The sequence below is a fragment of the Octopus bimaculoides genome, chromosome 14, assembly GCF_001194135.2.
Source record: "Octopus bimaculoides isolate UCB-OBI-ISO-001 chromosome 14, ASM119413v2, whole genome shotgun sequence".
NCBI classification, from domain to species: domain Eukaryota; kingdom Metazoa; phylum Mollusca; class Cephalopoda; order Octopoda; family Octopodidae; genus Octopus; species Octopus bimaculoides.
Genome location: NC_068994.1, coordinates 38929275 through 38944657, shown reverse-complemented (window position 1 = coordinate 38944657; position 15383 = coordinate 38929275). Strand labels below are relative to the sequence as shown.

The 15383-nt window shown below is 35.1% G+C and overlaps 1 protein-coding gene across 2 annotated transcripts in view; it reads left to right on the top strand.

Moving 5' to 3' along the window:
* The window catches only part of LOC106872388 (protocadherin-18), a 134234-nt gene that overhangs the window by 69910 nt on the left and 48941 nt on the right, over positions 1 to 15383 (top strand). For both annotated transcript variants that reach the window (XM_014919376.2, XM_014919377.2), the window contains exons 3-4: positions 2318 to 2468; positions 9414 to 9745. In XM_014919376.2, coding sequence (XP_014774862.1) covers positions 2318 to 2468; positions 9414 to 9673 — 411 coding nt within the window. In that variant the 3' untranslated portion in view covers positions 9674 to 9745. The remainder of the gene's footprint in view (positions 1 to 2317; positions 2469 to 9413; positions 9746 to 15383) is intronic.

The window sequence follows — 15383 nt, the reverse complement described above, 5'->3', positions numbered from 1 at the left end:
ATACAAGCTATGTCTGAGTCCTGACACTTGGAATAACCGAAAAAAACCTAAATTGCTAATTCCGCAGCTGAGAAAGGCACAGACGACAATCTTTCGATATTTCTTTATATATTTCTTTACTTCTGTTAGTATGAAATAAACAATTAATTTTTAAAAAGTGAGTTTAATGCTTGTTTGTTTTTGTATCATACCTGTCTTTCTTTAATTCGACATCATGTTATTTGTTAACATGAAGAGAAAGGGGAATTCATATGATATCACTTTCAAGCTGAGAGTTGTTGAATATACAAAGTTGCATTTGAATTGAGCTGCAGAAAGAGAATTTGGTGTCTAAGGAAAAATGGTCAGGGATTGGTGTATGAAAGATGAGAAAATTAAATCCATTGACATTAAATCGTTTAAGAAAATTAGGATAGGAAGGAATCCCAATGAGGAGATGGTGACTATTTTGAGAGAGTGGGGGACTGAACTACACACAGATGGACTTGTGTCACAAGAAACATCATTTGATTGCGGGCTCTCCAAGTGACTAAAGAACATGGTGCATCTGACTTTGAAGCATCACCTGGCTGATGTACGAGGTTTATGAAACACCACAATCTTATGCTGAGACAGAGTACTCATCGCACAGAAATTACCCACTAATGTAGAGGGAAAAGTTGATTCCTTCCATCGGTATGTAACAGATCTATGAAAGAGCCACGAGTTTGCCTTGGAAGCAATCAATAATAGTTTTCGATATGGTTGGAACTCAAACAGTCAAAGGGAAAAAACACAATTTCAGAGAAAACTACAGGGTGTGAAAAGGCCCACTTCTCTGCAATTTTGGCTTGTATGGCTGACAGTACAAAACTTACCCCAGCTGTTGTTTTAATTCGATACCATGTTATTTGTTAACATGAAGAGAAAGAACAACAACTATGTTGGCATGTTTCCTAATCGAACCTTGCTCTCCACCATCAAAAACATCACTGCAACTTATAGTCAAGTCAATGATAAAACTCCCGATCTGAACCAGTTAGTTGGGGGTGCATCTTATAGGTGAGAGTGTTTTACACTTGAGTATATATGGTATATATATATACATACCCATACAAATACATTCGTATATATACAAATATATACATATATCTAAACTTATATACTAGGCAAATCCAATTTCATTCTGGTCCTGATATTTACTGCAGTATTATCTTGATCAAATATGCACGTGGTTGAGATGAATAATTGGATTTGCCTAGTATATAAGCATAAATATATGTTTATATTTGTATATATATGAATGTATCTACATGAGTATGTATATATATTTATATTTATGTACTTCTAGTATATTCTACTGATGACGGTAAAGTAATTTGTATTACTAAACCAGAAATCGGACAATCTGGAATTAACCTCAAAATTTTACTAAATCCATTTTATTTATTTGCCTACTTTCAGCCTTGTGCTAATGGAGTGTAATATTAAGTTGATATTTTGAATCTTTTGACATCTATTTCTAGCATATAGGTGCTGTTTCTCAGTACTCTTAATTATAATTATATCTATATAATTATATATTTATATATATATGTATACACACACACATATACTTAAATACATAAAATATGATATAATAATATTATAACATATACACATATACATAAATATATATATGTATATAAGTGTGTGTGTGTGTGTATATATATGTGTATAAGTGTGTATATGTATATATATGTACATGTATGCACACACACATGCAAACACACACACATGCAAACACACACACATGCAAACACACACACATGCAAACACACACACATGCAAACACACACACATGCAAACACGCACACATGCAAACACACACACACACTGACACACACACACACATGCGCGCGCACGCACACACACACACACACACACACACACGTATGTATATGTGTATGCATACATATGAAAGAAAATGAATTTTCAAATGCCAAAAAAGGCTTTTATGCCTCTAACTTCACAGCAAAACTAAACCCCTGTACAACTGAAACCCCATATATTTATTTATTCATACATTATAACAGAGTATTTATTTATAAAGTGCTTGTTTATATCAATGTCAAATGTTAACCTTAAGTAAAAATGCTCATGATGGTAATACACAAAAAAAAAAGTACATATATATATATATATATATGTATATATATATATATATATATATATATATATATATATATATATATATATATGAATAAATAAAATAAAAATTCCGCTTCATTGTTGTACATTTTGCATAAAAAACATTTCTTAATGTTATTTGGTTTCTCAATTTTTCTCCTGGTTTCAGGTGACGGAAATAAGTCAAGGAAAAGACAATAAAAAAGGACATTTAGCTACAGCAACTGATCATTTCTCTGAAATGTCAACGATGTCTTCTTTCACAGACAGTGGACATGGGGGCAGTGAAGCTGATACTGGATATTATGAAGAACTACCATGTATGTGGAAATGTTATTTCTGTCATGTATTTAATTGTTCTGCATGATTAAAAAATTACAAATGCAAGTGAATGTGGTAGTCTTTGTCTATACAGTCATACAAAAAAGATTGCTAGAAATGGCAGTCAAATTTACTTTACTATTTCACCATCATATACAGGCACACATGTGACTATGTGGTTAAGAATTTTGCTTCTCAAACACATGGTTTCAGGTTCTGTTCTAGTGTGTGGCACTTTGGGCAAGCATCTTCTATTGTAGACCTAGGCCAACTAAAGCTTTCTGAGTCTATTTAGAAGATTGAAAGTGAAAGAAGTTTATTATATACATTTAACACACACACACACACACACACACACACACATATATATAGGGAGAATTCACAAAAAAACAACAGACGAAGACAGGTGGTGTAGAAAACAAATAGGTGTATTAGTATAACGCTTGGGAATTGAAAAACTCTGGTACTACTTGTAGCATCAGCATGCTAAAGATAACAGTCAAAACTGATATTATTGTAAATTATTAACAGTAATATCCTTATATATATATATATTTATGTATATGTGTGTATGTGTATGAGTGTTTATATATATGCATGTATATATATATATATATATATGTATGTGTGCATGCTTGTGTCTCATTGCCTTGATATTGCATGATAGTTGTAAATGAGTTTCACTGTCATATAAGCATTGTCATTCATTTCCAATATTCTGTGAAAGCATGTATGGGGAAAATGTTATCTTTCTTAGGAATAGATAACTGTTGGTGACAGGAAGGGCATCCGGCAGTGGAATATCTGCTTCAATAAGCTCCATTCAGCACATGCCAACATGGACACTAAAACAATAAGGATGGCATTAAAAAAATATATAATAGATACAGAAATTTTTGATGCTTCTAAAGTGACTCGATAATCATGTTTGAGATATCTTTATGATGATACACAACAATTACAAAAGCTAGAGACACATAGTTTAGATACACTCTCTTATAGCAAAACAGAACGTTGATTGTTTGTTATTTGCTGTATGATCATCAGATCATGAGTTTGTTACCCAGTGATGAGTTGTGTCCTTCAGCAAGTCACTTTATTTCACATTGCTCCAGTCAGCTCAGCTGACAAAAATGAGTAGTATCTGCATTTCAAAGGGCCAGCCTTGTCACATTCTGTATCGTACTGAACCTCCCTGAGAACTACATTAAGGGTACATACATGTCTGAGGAGTACTCAGCTGCTTGCATGCTAATTTCACAAGCAGGTTGTTCTGTTGATTGGATCAACTGGAACCCCTGTCATTATTATAAGCAACAAAATGTCAGTATTCTTTGAGTCTTTTGCTGTTTCCAGTCATTGGACTGCAACCATACTGGAGTACCACCTTCTATGAGTTAAGTCAATAGTTTTGACCCTAGTGTTTTGTCCAGTGTTTATTTTTCTAAATTCACCATTGGAATAATATCCAGCTAATGACTAAAGTACCATTAAATATTTACATCAATTCCATATTTATTTAATCTTCGTTAATTAAAACTTCTTTGCTTGTCACATCATGTATGTTAAGACACACTTTACACATGCATATACACATATGTGTGAATATGAATGTGTGTGTGTGTGTGTGTGTGTGTGTGCATACATGCATGAAAATGCGTAAGAGTACTTAATAGATGGTGTGGTGTTTGCATATTCTTTCGAAGCTGATGGTTTGTTGTGTTGCTTTTCTGTGTACTTAAGTTTTATGCATTTATCCATGCAATACATACATTCATACACATATACAAACAAACAAACATACATACATTCATAATACACACATGAACACCTATATATATGCATGTGCATGTTATGTGTATCTATCTATCCATCTATCTATCTATCGATCTATTTATCTATTTATCTGTCTGTCTGTCTGTCTATCTATCTATCTATCTATCTATTTATCTATACATACATACATACATATATGTATATGTATGTGTCATCATCATAATTGTCATCACCTTCATCAACTTCATCAATTAACATCCATGTTCCATGCTGTCATGGATTCAATTCTATCTAAAGGATCTAATAGGTTCAAGGACTGCATTGTACTCTAGGTACTGCTTTGGTATGGTTTCTACTGCTGGATGCCCTTCCTAATGTCAACCACTTTACAGTGTATACTTGGGACATTTTTTTCATGCCACTGGCATTAGTGAGGTTACCATGCAGCTTGCTAGTCTGCAAAATAACGGTCTTTATGCTTGGTGGTAGTTAGGGTTTGGGAGAAAGAGTTGGAGTAGAGTAAGTTCTTGTTGTAGAGGGGCTACATGGCTCCTCACATTTAGGGGAAAATGACAATGAACTAGTAGGTTCTTCAAAACGATAAATTGTGATGGTTACATGTCCAGGTAGCACCTCTCTGTATTAGGTGAGTGGTCGTGAGTGGGGACAGAGAAGCTAGGAATGTATGTAGGAAGGGGCTTGTAAGAGTGTATGGTGGGGGTTAGAGATAAGAGAAATGGGGTGTAAGTCACATTTTCTTCAGACTTCTACCACCTGCTGACCAATTTTTGATCAAAATTTCTGCAGTTTTCTCCCTTCTTTTAAACAATAATTTTCATTAATAATAATGACTTTTCTTTCCAATACAGCTTTAATTAATTGTAAGTAATTTTTAGCTCTATATGTTTTCCATGCAATATATACACATAGAAAAATTATTTGTGTCATTATTTAAACTCACTAAATCAGTGAATCATTTTCAAACTAAAAACTAAATCCCCTTTTTTGTTCAGTGGTTATTTTACTGAGAAGGTTTGATAAAACCAAAATATATTTGGAGTTGTCGTCATAGTGATCAGTTGTCAGACCTATTCCCCTTTATCAGCATTTCTCCGTTTAATTTTTGGTCAACTGAAATTTCAAGAGTTCTTTCCCTTGTGCATTCCGAGAGTAATTCTCATTAACTTATAGCATTTTTTCTTATTATGGTTATATTTTCAGAAAATTAAAGATTATTTTCACTTTACCACATTAATTAAAGTTGTTCACACTTGACAATATTCAATCAATATCAGTCAATACTCATCGTAAATCATCAAGTGATGTTATTGTTCTTGGTATTGCCATTGTTTAGCCCTTGGCATGTCTTCATTGAATTGACCAATGCTCAAAGGTATACCAACCATGACACTAGTCCATATTTTTGCATAGCCATTTTAAAGATGATAGAGATGATATAAAAAGAGAGATATTTGGCTGTTATCTATTGAAGGTCAAGTGACCAAGTAAAATCCACTGTTAGACATAGCAGTCTTGCTGTAGTGGAGTAGGTTTCATAAAAGCGTGTGATGGAAATCATATCATAACGAGAGTATTAAATGATTCTTTGTATAAAATACTTCATGTTTTTATCATTCCATACAAACAATAATACTACATGGTGGTGAGCGACATAAGCACAGTGGATGAATGAAAGTTGAAAAAAATTATGTAAACATGGGCAACTAGAGTTATAAAGTTAGCCTGCTTAAGCAACATGGCACAAATTAGTAAAGAGAAAAATATTCTATCAGCTGTAGTTTCTCTGAGAGATGGTTGCATATATAATATATGCAGATATATAATACATCTATACTAAAATGAAAGCTGCTTAACAATTAGTTTATTAATTTTACTAAAAGAAAGCACTTATTTATGTTTACTTTGTCTAGAAAATTCTTAAAAATTCTGATTATAGTATATTTTTATCTAAATGTAGTTTTCAAATTTCTTTTATTATTGAATACTACTTTCTACAGACATAGCAGTAAAAACATTTCTCCAGATTATAAGCTTAATCCAGCATCAACCAAATTATGTTGATTCATGTAGCTTTTCGTATTTGTTTGGGTGTGTTTGAAGAAGTAGAAAGCTGAAAAGAGAAGGGGTTTTAATTTATTTATGTCAGTTATACTAAATATAAACTTGTATCAATAATGATAGTGGGTATAAAAGTGCCAAAAAATATATGTGGAAGGAACCAGTAGAAGAAAACTGATGAAAACATGGGCACAAGTGAAATGTTGAGAGCTGATCTCCTGATGCTGAACTTCATAAAAGAGATTTTAAAAATCCAATTTATGACAAACAAGTGTTGGAGAACATCTATCCAAAACTTGCAGACCTGAGAAAATAGGAGTCTAGGACATTTACCCACCATAGACAATAATCCACCCACCACTAATGACAATTACCCCTGAGGACAACAGATGATGATTTAAAACTTCTTAATATATTGGAGAGGGGTAATTAACCAAGAGGGGGTAATTGTCCTAGGAGGTAGTTGTCATCGGGGGAAATTGTCCTAAAGGAGGTAATTGTCCTAGTGGGGCAATTGTCCTCATACAGAAAATAGACATAAAAATTATTATAATGCTAATGATGGTACTGTGCTTGTCTGGAAAGTGTCTTAATCTACGACTATAGAAAAACTGAAACAATTACATGGTGAAAGAGTCTCATCTAAAAACACACAAAAATATCAAATTGAATTTTTATTTGTTTATTGAAATATTTGTGTAAATCTGACATCTCAACTGATAAATGAAAAGTAAATTTAACTGTTTTGTGTGTCTTTAGATGGTAAAATTGGCTCTTTCATAATAATTCATTTAATTTACTCTAAATATTGACAGATGTATAGACATCATGGCTGAGGTAGTATTTGTTGGCCTATCTACATTGAAGTTGAATAACACTCATCTGTGTACAAAATGCAACTCTTCTGGTGTTTGACACATGTTTTGCTTAATTGGTAGGGATGCTGGTGTGGTTCAACTTTAGAATTGTGAAGACAAAATAGAAATATATACATACATATATATATATATATATATATATATATACATTTATATATATCATCAACATCATCATTTAGCGTCTATTGTCCATGCTGGCATGGGTTGGATGGTTTGACGAGGGCTGGTAAGCTGAGGGACTGCACCAGACTCTAGTCTGATTTGGCATGGTTTTATGGCTGGATGCCCTTCCTAATGCCAACCACTCAGAAGGTGTTTTTTACATGCCATCGGCACAGGTGCTAGTTACGTGACACTAGCATCAGCCACATTGCCTCTGTGAGACCCAACATTTGAAAGGTGCATTTTATGTGTCACTGGTATGGGTGCCAGTTACTTGACACTGACAGCAACCACAGCTATCATTTCACTTGGCTTGACGTGTCTTCTCAAGCATAGCATATCGCCAAAGATCTCAGTCATTAGTCATTCCCTCCATGAGGCCCAACATTTGAAGATCATGCTTCACCATCTCATCTCATGTCTTCCTGGGTCTCCCTCTTCCACAGCTTCCTTCCACTGATAGAGATCAGCACTTCTTCACAAAGCTGTCCTCATCAATATGCATCACATGACTATACCAACGCAGTCTTCTCTCTTGTACACCACATCTAATGCCTCTTATGCCCAGCTTTACTCTCAAGACGTTTACACTCTGTTACACATGCACACAGACATTGCACATCCAGCAAAGCATACTAGCTTCATTTCTTTCAAGCCTATGCATGTCCTCAGCAGTCACAGCCCATATTTCACTGCTGTGTGGCATGGCTGTTCACACACAGGCATCATACAATCTGCCTTTCACTCTGAGTGAGAGGCCCTTTGTTAACCAGCAGAGGTAGGAGCTCTCTGAACTTTGCCCAGGCTGTTCTTATTCTAGCAGCTATGCTCTCAGAGCATCCACCTCGGCTACTGAATTGATCACCTAGGTAATGGAAGCTATCAACTACCTTCTATCTGAGGGGATTTGTGATTTGTCTGCTTTCCTACTGACTAAGACTTTGGTTTTTGCCAGATTAACTCTAAGACCCTTTGATTCTAGACCTTGCTTCCACACCTGAAATTTCTTCTCTAGTTCTGGCAGTGATTCAGCAATAAGAACAAGGTCATCAGCATAGAGAAGATCCCAGAGGAAGCCTGTCTTGAATTCCTCTGTTATTGCCTAGAGGACTATAATGAACAAGATGGGACTGGGGACTGATCCTTGGTGAACCCCTACTTGTACTCTGAATCCTTTACTATACTCTTTGCCAACCCTCACCTTACTGACAGCATCCCTATACAGCTCTCACCAACCACTCATGTATCCCTAGTTTCTGCATTGAGCACCAGTTAAGGGATCAGGGACCCTGTCAAAGGCTTTCTACACGTCAACAAAATCCAAGTACAGAGGTTTGTCTTTGGACAGGCACTTCTCCTGCAGCTGCCTTACCAGAAATATAGCATCAGTGGTACTTCTCTCTGGTACAAAACCAAACTGCATCTCATCTAGACTAACTTTCTCCCTAATTTGTTGGGCTATGGACCCTCTCTGTAACTTTCATCACCTGATCCAACTATTTGATACCTCTGTAATCATTTCTATCTAAGGCATCACCTTTACCTTTGGAACAGTTGACCCTTCAAGGGTTTCTTAGTTGAACATATTGCTCTTAGTACCTATTTTTAAAGTTTGGTACTTATCCTGTTAGACTTGGTGAACTGTCAAATTATGGAAATATAAATAAACCAGCCTTGGTTTGTCAAGCAGTGGAAGTGGGGACAAAAACAGGCACACACACACACACACACACACACATTCACAAAGGTCTTCCAACCAGTTTCCATCTACCGAATTCATTCACTAGACATTGATTGGCCCAAAGCTACAGTAAAAGACACTTGCCCAAGGTACCAGGTAGTGGGACTGAATCCAAAACCACATGGTTGCAAAACAACCTTTTTTAACCACACAGCCATGTCTTATATATTCTTCAAATATGATTTCTTTAAAAATTTTTAAATATTCAAGAAAAATATTTCATGCTGCTATTTTTTATTTTGTTACTCTTCTATTTTTTTATATCATTTTATTTATCTATTGACACATATTTAATTTACTTATTTTAGGTTTTAGAAATGACCACAACACAAGGACTTCAAATCATGCAGATTCCAGAAATTTCTTTTTAAGCAATCCTCATCAGCCCACCAACTACAATAACACAGTCGACTTAAAGTCTTTTAAAATTGGTAACAGCAATAGTAGTAGTATTAGCAGTAACCCAAGACAGACAACTCAAATACAGAAGCAACCATCAACAAAATCAACTGGTGGCAATACATTCTTATCAAAACCACTTCCGCCTATACCAAATAATTATTCTTAATTATAATCTTACCAACCTCAGCAAGAGACAAATCATTTCTGGAAGGAATTTTTTCTGAAAAAAAAAATACACGTAAGTAAAAAAGAAATTACTTTTGAGACATTTTTGAATAATTTTATTGTATGGTTATCAGCTGAATGTTTAAGAAGTCTGCTTTACAGTCATGAGATCTCAGGTTCAATACCATCATGTGAAATCTTGAATAAAGGTCTTTTACCATAGCATCAGTTTAACTCAATCAGTGTGAAGGACATGGTAATTGACGCACATGGACAATGTTTGAAAGCCCAACAAATGGACTGTGTACAGTAGTGTAACTTGATTTCATGTTGCTCCTGTCCACTCAGCTGGCAAAAGTGAGTATTCCTGCAATGGGCTAGTGTCTTATCCAGGAGGGAGTGTATACACTCCAGAAACCAGTAAAGTAGCCCTATGAATCAATATGACTCGGGAAGGAGCTTTATCCTCCTTCTCTATCCAGTAGCATAGATAAGGGGATAGGGTGAGGGAGCAGTCTACCTTGGACAATGCATTTAATATGGTGGTATTTTGGGGTCTGTATAGGAGACAGTTGAGGTGAGGCAAACTCAGAGACTGCCTGGGTGGCACATATTCTAGCTACACCTCTGACTGTGTGTATAGTTCAAAGCGTCATCCTAGGCACACAATTTCACACAGATTCTCACTGAGAATTTACACTAAGGGTACATGTGCCTGGGGAGTATTCAGACACTTTTTATGATAATTAAATGAACAGCTAGTGCAGTTGAGAAAATAATTGAAATACTCATTACCAAAACTAATAGAGATCTATATATATATATATATACATATATATATTTAATATTTGGATATTAATTAAGGTGGCAAGCTGGCAGAATCATTAGCACTCCAAATGAAATGCTTAGCAGAATTTTGTTTGTCTTTAGATTCAGAGTTCAGATTCCATCAAGATCGACTTTGCCTTCCGTCCTTGCAGGGTCAATAAAATAAGTACTAGTGGAGTACTGGGGTCGATGTAATCAACTTACCCTCCTCCCACAAAATTACTGTCCTTGTGCCTAAGTGTAAATCCAATATTTGGATATTAATATGATAATAACTACACTTTAGTCACACACACATGTATAAAAAGACACATAGAGATATACACATATAAAAACTGAGACACACATATAACCATAAAGACTAGCATAAACTTACAGATTCATATTTATAAAAGAAAATTGCTTTTGCCCAAACTGCTGTGCAATGAGATTGAATGACAGACTATGTGGTTGTGAAACAAACTTCTTAGCTTCTTAGCCATTTGACCATAATGTGTGTGTGTATATATATATATATATATATATATATATATGTGTGTGTGTGTGTATGTATGTATATATATGTATATTATGTATACATATATATATGTTTATGCTTTAATGTACCTATATGTATGCAAAAATGTAAGTGGATGGAGACATAGCTGATTTGTTAATAAGTTTGTTTCACAATCATGAATGAATTCCTGGGTCCATTTTGTATGTGTGCATGTGTGCGTGTGTGTGTGCATGTGCATGCATGTGCACGTGCATGCATGTATGTGTGTGTATATCTTTCTGGTCTGTTTTTATATCTAGTAACTGTGCTATTAAACTCATAATGCCATGGAATGCCAGTATACTCCAGTATTTGAGTGGATGTCAAATGTCAAATACACACAGAACAATGTAGTCTCAGATATACAAGAAGACATCATCAGGACTTGAATATCTTTGATCATAGGTTTACTTGATTGTGGCTGACCTGGGGCTAAACAACAACAGAATGAATAGAGTCAATTGGATCATGTAATCACAGGCTTTCTCTCTATTGGTATTTAGTTCTATTGATGTCAAAGGATAAATATAGGAGAAATGTAATATCCAGGGCTTTTTAGCACTAACAAGGGAGCTTCTTTGCAGTTATTTAACCTAATACTAATAACAGAGTCTAGTTCAAATCAGTCTTTAAAAAGAAAGACATACTGGATAATGCAATCCTAGATACACTGCATTTGGGAAACAAAAAAAAGGACAGAATGCCATTTGTTCGTAGATCTGAATGATCAGTACTGACCCCAGGGCAAAGCAACAAAACTGCTTGAAATACTGACAACCAGGCACTAGAATAAAGGTGGGAGTTCTTTGAAATCAATTTACCGTTAGAATAATTTACTTTCTTTCTGTGACATTTGCCATATCGGAAATGGTGAGAACTCCACCCTGGTATTACTAAGGAAGATATCTATCACTTGTTTGCTGTAAAATATAGACCTGATGTTTCCTCCCTCTGTCTCTTCTATTGCTGCTAAAATGGTTTCTGACCTTCAGAGATTGATTGTCTCATGTCACATCCTCTGAGCTATACCTAATTCATTTAGATCTTCTCTTGTCACTCAAGTTATGTTCAACCACACCAAGCCATGTTCTAATCCCTGTGTACAGTCCTTCCTATCAAGAATATCAAGCTTCTAGAAATTTCTTTCTGCTCATGACTTTTCTGCAGATAACAGCTTATGACAATTTAAGTGAAATATTAGTTTCAAATTTTGACACCAGGCCAGCAATTTAGGTGGTGTGGGTAAGTTGGTTACATCGACTCTAGTGCTCAGCTGGTACTAATTCCATCAGCTCTGAAAGGGATGAAAGGCAAAGCCAACCTCTATGCAATTTGAGCTCAGAAAATAAAGATGGACAGAATACCACTAAGTATTTTACCTGGCGTGCAAATGATTCTGTTTGCTCACTACCTTAATTTAAGTGATATATCAATGGCATTTATCACATCAGTGTCAAAGGGCCTGCAAAAGCACTGGTCTCTGCCCCTCCTCAACACTTAGCAAATTTAAAAGATGAAAAATGTAATGAACTTTAACCCTCACATGACTATATTTCTAATGAGATACAATGTCCAGATATTTTAATTTATAGACTGTCAAGAGTCAGGAACGGTTTAATAAAATAACATTAGGCAGAATTTAATATAGCATTGGACAAAATGTCTTGCAGCATTTGTTCCAGCTCTTTACATTTTGAGTTCAAATTTAGCTGAGGTAGCCCTTGTTTTCCATCCCTGCAGGGATGGTAATATAAAGAAACCATTCAAATACTGAGTTGATATAGTTGACTTTTTCTCTCCTACAAAATTTGAGGCTTTCTCCAATGTTGAAAATCATTAGTAAGCAATATCTTTGCAACATAATGAAGAGAACATTCTTCCATGAAGTAATAATGAATTGTCTCGATTTAAATGCATGGAGCTCCCAAGCAAACAGATAATACCAAGAAGATAACTATTTCTTTATATTTAGTTGGATTAAAAGTTTGACTTTGCAGTTAAGGAATACAGAAGCAGGTACATAGAATATGCATATACATTTATTTATTTGCTTACTTATTTCAAAAGTCTTTAAACTTCTAGTCTTAGGTAATCATAAACCATCACCCAAGGGTAATAATTGAACATTTTATGAAACAAGATATTTCTTATAGATGGAAAAATAATTAGTTTAGAAGAAATCCATGGAATCTTCAAGCTGAATACTTAGCCTGAATGATTACAACATAACAGATTCTGCTAAAGGCAGCCAAACTACTTGACGTTGATGCTAAACTGAACAGCATAAGTCTAATACTGAAGAACCAGGACAAATACCACAAGCCATCAGCGTGACATTCTTACATTTTCATCATCATTTAACATATGCTTTTCCATGCTTGTGTGGGTCGGACAGAATTTGTTGAAGTAGATTTTATATGGCTGGATGCCTTTCTTTTTACCAACCCTCATTTCTTTCCAAACAAAGTAATATTTCCCTTTGGCCTGATATGTTTTACACAGAAAACTGGAAATGAACAACATTGCTTGTATGTTGGTGAGGCTCTTTTACAGGCATCATATAATGGCAAGGTAAAGGTACATGTAAACACATACATGTGTACACACATGTATGCAAACACACACACACACACATACATACACACACACACACACACACACACACACACACACATGCATGTGCACACACACACACACACACATTACACAAGAGGTTTCATTTCAGTTTCTTTTTGTCAAATCCACTCACAAACCTTTAGTTGGCCCAGAGCTATAGTAGAAGATATGACCCAGTGTGTCACACAGTGGGACTGAATCCAAGACCACGTAGTTGGGAAGTAAGCTTCTCAACCAGACAACCATGCCTGCACATTTCAGTCACACCAAAATCCACGGTCCTGGATTGGTATATTTAATTTCATCAATCCCAACCCCAAGCACAGAGAATCAAAGTAAACACCACAAGACATCTATCTGATACTCTCATGATTGCTATTTCATTCCTCTTAATCATAAGTTAGTATGATTAGGGCTGACTTAGATTAAACAACAATTTCTGCCTGATGACCTGCAGCGACACAACAGTATTGTATTTATTATATTTTATTCAGTTGCTACACAACATTATTGGAGTCTGGTCTCTACCAGTGAATTTCCATTGCTATTACTATTGTAAATTATGCCAGATTAAGTTTGATGATATATTATTATGTATTTCAATTTCCATATAATGGTATTATTATCATGACAACAGCCACAGAGATTATTGAAGGATTAGACCACCAGTTAATAAGCAAGTCTGTCCATCTGATTTATATATATATATATATGTGTGTATTTAAATATCATTTCACTAGTAATACATCTCTCTTCCTTTCCTTTCCTTAAAGATTAACTTCTGCTTGATCAGAATGCTAATTTTAACATCACATCAAACACATCAACCACCCATTAACTTAGTTTAAAACAAACAGATAATGAACATACATAAACATATAAATGCATATGCATACACATACACACATCATCATCATCATCATCATCATCATCATCATCATCATCATCAAAATTGTCACCATTGTCCTAACATCCACTTTCCCATGAGTCAGACATAAATACACATACACTCACACACACACACACATGCACACACACACACACACACACACATATATGTATGTATGTACACACATGCACACAAACATGTATGAAATTACATCATTTGAAGGACAAGGTTTAACAGATGCAGTATTGACTTATATACATTGCATATGTATGTATGTATGTATGTATGTCTCCTCTGCTTTTAATCGTTTAAATTCTTCCCCTGTGGAAGGTGCTGGTTTCTAACAAAGATACAAGTCTCCATCTTCAGAATGTAAATAACGGAAACAATGTCACATTTTAAGCCTGAGAAAAGTCTTGCAGAGTTTCACTGTTCTGCTTACAGACTGTTTCCGCAATGTGTGTGAATCAGTTGGTTGATTTCTTTTTCTGAACATCCAAGCTCATCCAGACTGACAGTTAGGCATTTACTTACAAAACCAAATGCCCCAATTATTATTGGTATAAATGTGAATTTGTAATCCAGATATAGCAGCTGGAGGTCTTGAAGCAGTTGTGTGTGTGTGTGTGTGTGTGTGCATGTTTGTCCCCCATCACCGCTTGACAACTGGTTTCAGTATGTTTACATCCCTGTAACTTAGTGGTTCAGCAAAAGACTCTGATAGAGTAAACTCCAGGTTAAAATCAGTTGACTGGGATCAACTGATTTAACTAGAATTTTTCAAGGCAGTGCTCCAGCATGGCTACAGTTTAATGACTGAAACAAGTAATATATTATATA